This window comes from Callorhinus ursinus, unplaced genomic scaffold (genome assembly GCF_003265705.2).
Source record: "Callorhinus ursinus isolate GAN/ISIS: 27379988/994484 unplaced genomic scaffold, GSC_fseal_2.0 scaffold62, whole genome shotgun sequence".
NCBI classification, from domain to species: domain Eukaryota; kingdom Metazoa; phylum Chordata; class Mammalia; order Carnivora; family Otariidae; genus Callorhinus; species Callorhinus ursinus.
In genome coordinates, this window is record NW_027397124.1 from 5,509,722 (window position 1) to 5,521,224 (window position 11,503).

General features: G+C 35.7%; 1 protein-coding gene across 3 annotated transcripts in view; it reads right to left on the minus strand.

Moving 5' to 3' along the window:
* Nucleotides 1–11,503, minus strand: part of ZEB1 (zinc finger E-box binding homeobox 1) — a 191,156-nt gene that overhangs the window by 178,602 nt on the left and 1,051 nt on the right. Inside the window, exon 1 of one of the 3 annotated variants that reach the window (XM_073885488.1) lies at nt 9,574–9,682. The exons of the other annotated variants lie outside the window; for them this stretch is intronic. Coding sequence (XP_073741589.1) covers nt 9,574–9,589 — 16 coding nt within the window. The 5' untranslated portion in view covers nt 9,590–9,682. Of the gene's footprint in view, nt 1–9,573; nt 9,683–11,503 lie in introns of those variants that run through there. 3 annotated transcript variants of the gene reach the window in all.

Below are 11,503 nucleotides of genomic sequence, written 5' to 3' on the forward strand. Positions count from 1 at the left end.
ATCTGGGCCTTGTATGTCATGGATAGAATCTTGGTTTTATCCAGTAAGTTAATAAAGATCCAGGGAAGGCATGTGATTGGGACAATTATTAAATCATCTGTTTTTTACAAAGACAATTTTGGCAGCAGCCTGCATGGCAAAGAAGAGTAGGGACAAACAATAGGCTTTCCATGAGAAATTGAAGATCCTAAAGCAACAGGATAGAAATGGAGAGGAAAAGACTGATTTGAAAGACATTCAGAATACAGAACTGGCAGATTTGGTGATCATTAGGTTATGAGAGGGAAGGTTAACCCTCGGTTTTAACTTGAGTGTAATACATTGGCGGTGGCACTAACAAGATCATGAATGAGAAGGAAAGTAAGACTTGGTGGGAAATAAATTAGTTCGACTTTGGACTTGTGAAATTTGACAGTCCTGTGGGATATATAGATGGAAAAGTTGCACAGACAACTGCATACATATTTGGAACTCAATCTAGTTCTGACAAAGATTTTGAAAACATCAGTATATATGTGGAAGCTAAAACTAAAAGAATTGGGTCAGACTTCTAGGTAGGGTATATTGAGTGAGAGGAGACAGCCCTAGGTAATTTCAAAAAGAAAGAGGCTCTAAGAAACAAGAATGGAGAAAGATGAGAATTTAAGAAAAGAGTAAAAATATAGAAGCTAAGGAAGCAAAACCTTCCAGGAGATTCAACAATAACAAATACAGGAAAGTCAAGTAAGATAAAGGTTGAGAAACGCTGGCAGGATTTGGAGGTCACTGGAGACCTCTACTAGGTACTGCAGCTTCAGCAGAACAGTAAGGTGGAATCCTTATACAAGAAACTCAAGAGATGGTTAAAAAAATGTTCATTTCAAAGGGATAAAATTATGTCCCTTAATGAATTCAAGATAAAGGGTAGGTTTGAACAAATTCCCATGTAAAGATAAAAGCTATGGAATGTAAAAAAGAATTGGTATAATGCTAAACTCATTAAAACTGTGTAGGAAATAAGAGACCATGAAGATAACATTCACCATGGACACTCTCTTTGGGCATCTTTCTCTGAAACTCTAGCTTCACTTAAGTATGTCTCTGTGAATTAAAAATGTGTCAAGGACATGAAAAATTCTGAAAACACTGACTAAGCACAATGCCACTGCTCTCAGTTTAAAATGCATAAAACCAGGAAAGTAGGATTTGTGTTTCTCTACAATCTTGAGCTCTGGTTCTTAGTTGGGTCTTGAAAAATATTTTTAACATACTCAAACAGAAATTCTCACACAGAATTTTGATTAGTAAGAAGACCAAGTTTTAGCCTCTTGCAAACTACTCAGGGCTACCTCAGGCAGGCTTGTAGATGAAGATCAAAACAGGGTAACAGACAAAAATTAACCTGAAATGGATCATAGACCTAAATGTTAAAGCTATAAAATTCTAAAAACACAAGGGAAAAAATCTTGGAATGGGCGAAGATTTCTTAAAACACAAAAAGCACAAAGCCTAAGAGAATAAAGTTATAAATTGGACTTCATCAAAATTTAAAACTTTTGCACTTTGAAGATACCATTAAGAAAATCAAAAGGTAAGACACAGAAAGGAAGAAAATACTTTAAATACCGATATCCAAAAAGAATTTGGATCCAGAATATATAAAGAACTCTTACATCTTGATAATAAAAAGATAAGCAACCCAATTAAAAATGGGCAAAAGATTGGAATAGACATTTCATAAGAAAAAATACACAAATGGCCAATAAGTACATCAAAAAGATACCCAAACATCATTATAGTGAAGTCTAAACTAAAACCAAAAGAATACTATGACATAACTATTAGAATAGCTAAAATTAAAAACATAGACAAATGTTTATAAGGATTGGAACAACTAAAACTTTCATACATTGTAAAATGTAAAATGTTACAAGCACTTTATAAACCAGTTCCCAGTTTCTTACAAAGTCAAGCATGTATTTCCTATATGACCCAGCAATTCAAACCTTGGGTATTTACCCAAAAGAAATGTAAGCATATATCCACATGAAAATTTGTATGTAAATGTTCACACAGCTTTATTCTATACAAAAACCCAGAAACAATGCAAATATTTTGCCCATTGTAGGTGAATGGATAAACAAATTGTGATATATTCAGGCAATGGAATACTACTTAGCAATACAAAAGGAATGAACGCCTGATACATGTAATAACATGGATGAATCTTGAAAACGTCACGTGAGTAAAAGAAGGCAGACAAAAGAGTACATACTGTATGATTCCATTTATAGGAAACTCTTTTAGAAAGAGTAAATCTAATCTTTACTCATCAAAAACAGATTATTGGTTGCTTGGGCTAGACTAGGGGAGGACTGACTGAGATGAGGTACGAGAGGACTTTCTGGGATGATGGAAATGCTCGATAGCTTAACTGTGGTGGTGGTTACACATACATGTAAGTATGTGAAAAGTCATCAAAATGTATATGCGTAATGATGTATGTAAATTATATCTCAATAAAGTTATTCACACATACACAAAATGGTACAATTTCAACTTCTGTCTTAGGATTGCCCTGATCTATGCCATAAGAACATACTATGTGTTAAGAATACATACAACCATCTTCTTAAAAATATTCCCAACTAAATGAATGAATCTGTATGAGAATCTGTGGACTGCACACTCCTTAGGGTTTTCAAAAATAAAGTTTAGCTTCCTTGGGCTTGGGTTCTTTGTATTATGCAAGAGAATAGCATGGGGACATATTCCTTAAAGTTCATGTCCTTATTACATATAAAAGTAATATAGTAAGGTCTTCCTCAATATAATACCCCTCAATATAATAAAAGAGTCCAAGGCAGCCTTCCTCAAGCTGAAAGGCATATCACAAATAGCATTAAGATACTATTCTATTACTGATTTAACAAACAGCCTGTCCTTAAAGCCAGAACAACTAAGCAATGTTTAAAGTCAAAGCTATAGAAATAATAAATTTTATAACCACATCCTTTTAAATCAAGTTATATCAGAGTTAATATTGGATAAGAGAATAAGAAACTGTCAGTTGATGGAAGATGTATTTAAAACAAACTTAATCTAATAATTTAAGTAAAAATTTAAACAAACACATATAAAGCACAGTGTTTTATAGTCCTCATTTAACCTTCCCAACTCTGAGATTATCATACCCATTTTACACATGGGGAAATTCAAGCATTGAGAGACTAAGTAACTTGGTCAAGGTGACTCAGCTAGTAAATGACAGGATAGCCCACACTCTTAACCACTCTGTTTCTGGAAGGAAGGAAGGAAGGAAGGGAGGGAGGGAGGGGGGGGGGAGGGAGGAAGAGAGAAAGAAATGAAGAAATTCTATACTCAAAAGGTGAACTCCAGATGCATTAAAGACTTAAATATGAAAGGTAAAATTACAAAACTATTAGAAGAAAACATAGGAAAATATCTTTGCAATTTGTGGATCACAAAGGACTTTTTAGTGCCCACAAAATAAAAAATTTTAAGTACATTAAAATTAAGGAGTATCACTGTCAAAGTCAACACATGCTGACACACTGGGAAAATATTTGCCATGTCTAAAATTACCAAGGGATTACTATCTCAGATTGAGGATTCTGGAAAACCAACAAAAAATGGAAACCCAACCAAAACGAAGGGCAAGGGGTATGAATAGGCCAGACATGAGAAGGCAAACTCAAACAGCTAGCAAGGATATGAAGACATGCTCAAGCTCCCTGGTAAACAGAGAAACCTAGCACAGCAACCAAACCATAAGATTCCATTTAACAACCGTTAAATTAGCAAATTGTAGGACGTTCTACAATAAGAAATGCAGGCAAAACTGGGAAAAAGTAAAAATTTGTATACGATGTTGGTGAGGGCAAAAATTGGTGTAGCCATTTCAGAAATAATCTGGCATAATTTAGTGATATTAAATATGTGACTAACCTATTACACAGCAATACCACACCTGGATATGTATACCTAGAAAAACTCTTCCACAGCCACTAGCAACATGTATGAGGATGTTTATTACAAAATTATTTGTACTCAAGAGTTGGAATCAACCTGGGCATCCGTCATTAGGGGAACTGATAATTTGTGCTACATGCAAACCATGAAATATTGGACAGTTAGAATCAATTAACTAGATGTACATAGAGCAATATGAACAGATACCAAAAAATGCTTAGTGAAGTAAAATATATAGCAAAATAGCAGTTATACAGATGTAAAACACACAAATAACATTATTTTACAAGGATAGAGACATAACCAAGAACATATATAAAACATACTAGATTAGGTACAAGTGAGAGGCGGGAAGGTGTTGATACTGGGAATGAAGAGGAAAAATTATAATCAAAATAATGAGGTATGCCTCTAAACAATACAAACCAACTTTGTTATCTGAAATGTTTTAAGTGATACAGTTATGTCAACTTTTAAATTTGATAAATTTATGCAAATGGTTAAAGAAATCCCTTTTTCTGTGATGATTGAGCATTCCTTACAATACATCTTGGTTTTAACCATGATAAATTTGAAAATTCATGTTCTTCCTTGTTGCCATCATAGATAAACATGCTCAAATGGCCTAATAAAAGGAATACTGAGCTATGAACATGAAAAGCTGTAACCTAGCCCAAGCTAACTAGTAAAAGGAACTTGGCAAAGTTCCTCCCTGAAAGTTTGCTTATCTGCAAAACCAAATTTGAATGATTCTCCAAATCTCTCTAGCTCTGAAATTATTTATTTTCCTAATATTTATTCTAGCTCTGAAATTATTTATTCATATAGAATTATTTTTTCTATCCTCCAACTGTTTACCCCTGCCACCACCAAAACAACAATAACAAAACAAACAAGCAAAAAAAGAAACAAGATCAAAAGAGATTTTAGAACAGTGATGTAGCAATAGGAATGAAGAGCAACTCTAGCTTCTTAGAAGAAGAAAACACTAAAGAGATACAGTGATTTTCACAGCCTTTTCAAGTATGTAAGGCAGAGTATTTCAGCCCAAGTTCAGACAATCTACTCTGTGAAGGATTTACCACATGTCACTATTACCTCTTCTAAAACCTAAGTTAAAGTCTCTAGTGGAATTTCTACTTGAAGGCCCTAAACTTCAACTTATCTGTATCAGTTTTCAGATAGAAAAAATATCTCTAAAGATCCCTTCCATATAAAACATGTAAGATTCTAAGAGAAAAATGAATTTTTAAATTAACAAACTAGTCATACTCTGAGCATTTAACAAAAAGCCAAGCATTCAATTAGAAGTAGGATTAAATGGGGATAAAGACCTTAAGAGTAAGGAAAATTAGAATACATTATAGGTTGGTGACCATGAATAGCAACTGAGATATCTAAGAAATAATGGTATCACCTATTATAAAAAGAAAATTGAAACCAGAATATTAAAAATATCTAAAAACCAAAATTAAGATAGTTACAGTACCTAAAAATTTGAAATTATATCTTAAAGGGGGAAAATAGAAGACTTGCAATATTCTTAGAATACAACAATAAACATGAGAAATTGACATCATTCCCTTATTTATCTCCCATTCACATTTAATTTTAACTACGGATGGGGAAGGCGGGGAGGGGAGTGGGAATTAAGAGGTCACAAAACATCTGTTACTAATAATTCCAGCACAGATGTAGTTGTTACTGCAAAAGAGATGATGAAGTTGTTCCCAGGCTGCCATACTATAAGGTCTCCAACCAACAGCCATAGTTTATACTCAAACTCCCTGTATCAAGTCTCAATAAATACATAAAGTTGATTATGAGGAGAATTATCTACATGGACAGATACATGCAATCCCTATAAATATAGTAGGTATGTATTAAATAACAGGAAGATGTTTGAAAAAATAAATGAGATAACTTTTAAGAGCATGAAAAAATAATATTTCATAGCTATAATACAAATATAGACTTACATTTGGCCATTTTTGCTTTATTTTGGAATCTTCCAATTTATCTACACCTAAATGATATACTTCAAAATATGTTTTAACAAAATTAATGAGTTTTAACAAGACATATAACAAAATATGTTTTAACAAAATTAATGTATGTTATTACATACAAAATATGTAATAACAAAATATGTTTTAACAATAATTCTAAATATTAAATTTTTTTCTCCGAAAACAATTGTGAGGGAGATTTTCCTTATTAGAGAACACTGTTATATTTAAGTGTTATAGAATACTGCCGTCTTTTCAAGCAACCCAATTCCACGTTAACAAGCAGTATAACCCACCTCCATCAGGGTTAAAAATCTAGACATGCTCATATACACCACACTGAAAATATTTATTAGTTAAAATTGATGTCCTAAGAATGCTTCCTCTTGGAATTCTGAAAACACTATCCCATCCAAAGGAAGATTATTTCCTAAAGCAATGCATGTATAATAGATTAAATTTTAACTGGGGTTACTAAAATCTTGTTCTATATCCGTTAATTTTCTTTCAACCTGCATCTAGTTTAATGATATTTTACTAGTAATATGTACAAAATACAGCCTTCTAAAAAGTGTTTTTAAAAAATGTTTTATTTCCTAACCAGGGTACTTTTCTAGTTTAAGAGTTTAAGCTTTTCTTTTAACAATGAACTTTTATTCTAGCTTCCATCTCTTATTAGAGAGGAACAGACATTTCCCCATAAATTAGTGATCATGCTACAAACACTAAGAAACCTTTTCTAATCCCAAATACTATTCTACAATTTCATCAAGTCCTCTAACCTTTCATTGCACTTTTACATATTAATGCATATCTTCTTCCAACATCTACATGCTTTTTCTTCCTCTCTACTACAATTCAATACAGGTAGTTGAGAGTAGTTAACAATATAATTCCACATGATGTTGCATCTGTGTTTACATATGGCTCTAATCACATGCTTAAAAGTAATTTATACAGGGGAAAGCAAAAAAGGAGAAAAAAATAATAAAAACACAATTATGGGATATAATTGTGTTATTTTTAACAAAGTATCATTCCCAATTTGATAGAACTTTCTCACTTCTCACCACATGCTTCAAAGCAACTAAAATTGCAAACAGAGGGTACAAACTTTCAAAAATACTATAAAAGAAAAAAAGAAAAAAACCCTAAAATATTCCATATGCTTTTACATAAAGCTCATCTTAACAAATGATTGATGCTTTCAATTTATAAGATAATTTAAGTTTTGCTCCATGCCACAATTGTATATGTTATGGCTTTGTGGTAAACTTCCCCAGTTCATAAAAGTAGTAAGTGAATCACACCTATTTACTACTGAGCTCTAAGAATTAAGTGAACACCAAATTCAAGAAACATCTGTCAGGAAATGTAAAACTATATTTACACACACACACACATACACACACTCACATACACACACTCTTGAAAAACCATGACACCCTAAAATGAGAAATTCACACAGGCTTACCTGGTAATTCAGGTAATTCCTACTTAATTCAAGATAAACAGTATTACTATTGCATTATGATACTGCTATTGGTGCATTTACAGAAACACCATTAAAAATAATTAGGGAAATAAATATTTCTAACATTTGACCTAACCAAAGGCTTCCGAAAGTTTACAGTTATATTAATATAATTATATGGACACACACCAAAAAGATATTACTAAATACATCAAGTCTCATGCAATTATTTACATGTGAAAGTTACATTACCAATTTACGCAGTTTGAAAAGAATTAATGAATACAAACATACAATAATTATCAAACTGAAGACACTTTTTTGCTGCATTTAAAACATCAAAGCAAACTTATATTTCTTAATTTACAATTGATAAATGTAAAGTTTACACACTACCTTATTCTGATTCTTAACTAGAATCAGAAGAGAAAGAAAAAGATAACATCTAAAAATCACTAACATCTGAGTGACTGCTGGTTAACACCTTCTTTAGTTGTTGTCTGCCCAACCCATATATAGTTTAAGTTTACATAAGTTATGGGAACATAATTAGACAGTATTAACAATCAATTAATTGCAATTTTTCTTAACCGTGTTTAACAGTTTACAAATTTTAACACCTAAAATATATGTCTTAAAAAAATAAAATAAATGTTTTCAGGGAATCTTACAATGAATAAAAAAGGTTAAAAGGTATAGAAAATATGCAAAATAAATACAGGCCAATCATCACATATTCTTTTCCAAACCTAACAACATAAAAACTTAAAAAAAAAAAAGCAGTAATAACAACTGGTCTAAAGCAAGTCTGAATTGATAGCAATATCAATCTCAGTATTTAAAAAGCTCATATTTATAAAATTGTTCAAGTTAAAACATTTCTACTTCTTTCCATCTAAGCAGACTAGCAGACTAGAAAATGCTTATGCCTAATTTACCCAGGGCTAGTTTTAAGTAACACTAAGACCCAGAATTACACCAAAGATCCCTATTAATGCAGAGGTCCCAATCAACAGGAGATAGACTTATGGTGCTACTACACCAATAATTATTTTTGTTAGCATCCTCTACTGGCGGTTTCCAAAGACAGCAAGTGGAAACGGTGCAAATGACAGAAAAATATGTACCTGCTATTCCATCCAAAGTGAATTAATCAGCATGTGGTCATTAGTAGCTACAGCACATTTCTCTCCCGCCCTCCAAAATGCATACATATGTACATCCGAAAACCACACAGAGTAGCAGTGGGAAATTTCAAGATATATTTTTAAAATACAACAAAGCATTACACTACAAATGGTAAAAATCGATTTTATGCAATTCTAATGCCACTCCTTTATAGATGACTAACATCATCACCATAAAGTTACTATCTAATGTTTGATGCTTTGGCCAAGCCCTGCTCAATTGGTTTACCCCTGTCAAGTTACATTACTGGATTCTCCCACTAATATCCTACTCTGCAGATATATTCCAGAAAGGAAATTAAAATGTTTTACTGGAGGCTTAGCAATAAAATCTATATATCTTATTTTTAAATGAACAAAAAATTACTTACATATAAATAACAACATAAAGTATCTCTATGACTATCGCCCACTGTACATATCATTTATTCCCTCATTAAAAAGATTTAAGAGTTAACATTTTTCATGCAATTCTCTCCAATAAACAACTGCAACTTAAATATGACTGCGTTGCTAAGAAATATTAACCAGCACCTATTCTGAGGTTTCACAACACAATGGCATATAACTTCATTTTTAATTTGCAAATTATAAGGCTTAATCAAATAGCATGGCTGTAATCGTCGGCAATGGATGAAATGCGTTTGAGAACAAAAAGAAATACAAGGACAGAGCCAAAAGTGATGAAAATGGAAGATACCTGTAGTGGTACAGTGCTATCTTAAACACCTTTTGTTTTCTGAGAGTAATGCATACTGCAGACAAGACATTTTGTGCTAAACAGCCCAAATCTGTTTTTCTAATATTAAACACAAAGGAAAAACACTGACAGCAAGCGTGGTAAATAAATCCCTCCCTTGAGAATGAAAGCAGCAGACAGGAGGGGGCTGACATACATGCAGGAGAAAACTAAACACCATCTTTTTTCTACCTGCACAAGTTGCCATTTGCTGCAGCGATCGAGAACCTCTTTTTCCTGTTGATTTCAAGTACCTTTCAGGATAGCTTTTTTCCCCCTCAAGTCATCTGTTGATATGCCTTATGAGTGTAATATTCATATCACAGGATCTTTAGGAGAAAAATCCATTCTTTCCTGTTCAGGTAAACATGTTTACAGCAGCTGCACAGACGCTGGGTGGTTCAGACTCACATGTCACACACATGTCGTCAGCAACAAGAAAAGCCCCTTTCTCTGGCGATGAACATTTTAAATAAGGTAAAAAACGAGCAGCCCTTTCCGAACCAACTTACCTTTCATAAAGCCACATCAGCAACAGTGGCAACAGCTCAATATAGCACACTATTCGACGCTAAAACAGGAAATTAAAATTGCAATAGCCTATGCTCCGCTTCTTGCTGTAACAAGTCATCTCTCCACAATGACGATACCAAATATTAGTTATCAATCATAACTAACAGACGTCTTTAAAACGCAAATGTTTATTTGAATAACTAAAATCATTCATGAAAGCAGTGGTTTTAATAATGTCGGCTCAAATATATTAAAAATATTTTTACGATTGGAAGGAAACATCTTGAAACAGCTTAAAATCTTCGTATCTGCTTCTAGACAGGAAATCCCACACAAAATCTAAAATTGCCAGGAAAGGTTACAAAACCTCGCGTTTCGCATCCCAGAGGGGAGGGAGAAAGGGAGCCCAGGAGCGGGGGTGGGGCGGGGGAGCACGAGAGAGTTTTTACTTAAACACGTATTTCCTCATTTTCTGGAAGAAACAGCAATCCCATTATAGGCGCATTTATTTCCCTACAGTTAAAAAGTCGTTTTAAAAATAACGTAGGAACCAAAACGAGCCCCTCGGTCCGAAATGTACATGTAATTCCTTATATAGACTCGGCTGCAGCCAGCGGCAGGGCCGTTGCCGCCCATTATTATACAAACAGGTACCGGGCCGGCGCGGGCGGGGGACCTCGCCCCGCGCTCCCGCCGCCCCCGGGCGGAGAAGTCTCGCCCCTCTCGCCACAGGAACTGTCCAGACAATAACAATCAGCAGACATTTCGCTGCTGAACAAGAGGGAGAGAAAGCACAGCATTGCCCCCAAGATAAGAGAAATACAATCAACTTACAACGTCTCTCCAAACTGGAAAAGGCGACTGTGCAACAACAACCACATGTTCGGGTCTCGCTCTCTCTTGCTGTCTCTATTATTTTTTTTTTTTTAAACTCTCACGCCAGGCAGAGGGGTGTGTATTGCCCCGGCACATCAGCACAAATCAATAAACACTGCAGCTGCAGCGAGAGCAGCAGACCCGTGCGTCCGTCGGTCCGTCTGCCCCCTCCCCCACCCTCCTTCCACCCGAGACCGAGAGCGCCATCCAAGCTCCATTATCCGGCTTCAGCGCTCCGTGCGTCCGGCCCAGGTAACAACTTCCCCAAAAACCGAAAGAGAAAAATGAGAGGCATACGCACAGAACCCCATCCCAGCGCGGAGAAGGAGTTTCCCCCAGAGAGGGGGATCTGTCTGTGGTGCTTCCCTGTCTCTAAGACCAGGTAACAACTCCACAAACACACCCGCTGCCCAGCTCGCCGCCATCCACAGATCTCCCAAAGCAGCAAGTAGGTGCCCGCTCCTGCCCCGTCTCCCCTGCCGCCCCGCCAGCTCCCCACTGAACGTGGACCTCACTCGCGAGGCTCGCCTCGGAGTCCCCAGCCGGGGGCCCAGGGCGCGGTGGTCGGAGGCGCGGAGGAGGAGGGGTGCTTAGGGACCCGCGCCTCCGCTCCGCTAATCCCCATTCCGCGAGCGCGCCTCGCCGGCCGGTCACAACTTTACCGCCGCCGGCCGAGCCCGGTCCGCCAGCGGCGCGCACCGCCGGCGCCCGCGCACACGCGCGCACGGACGAC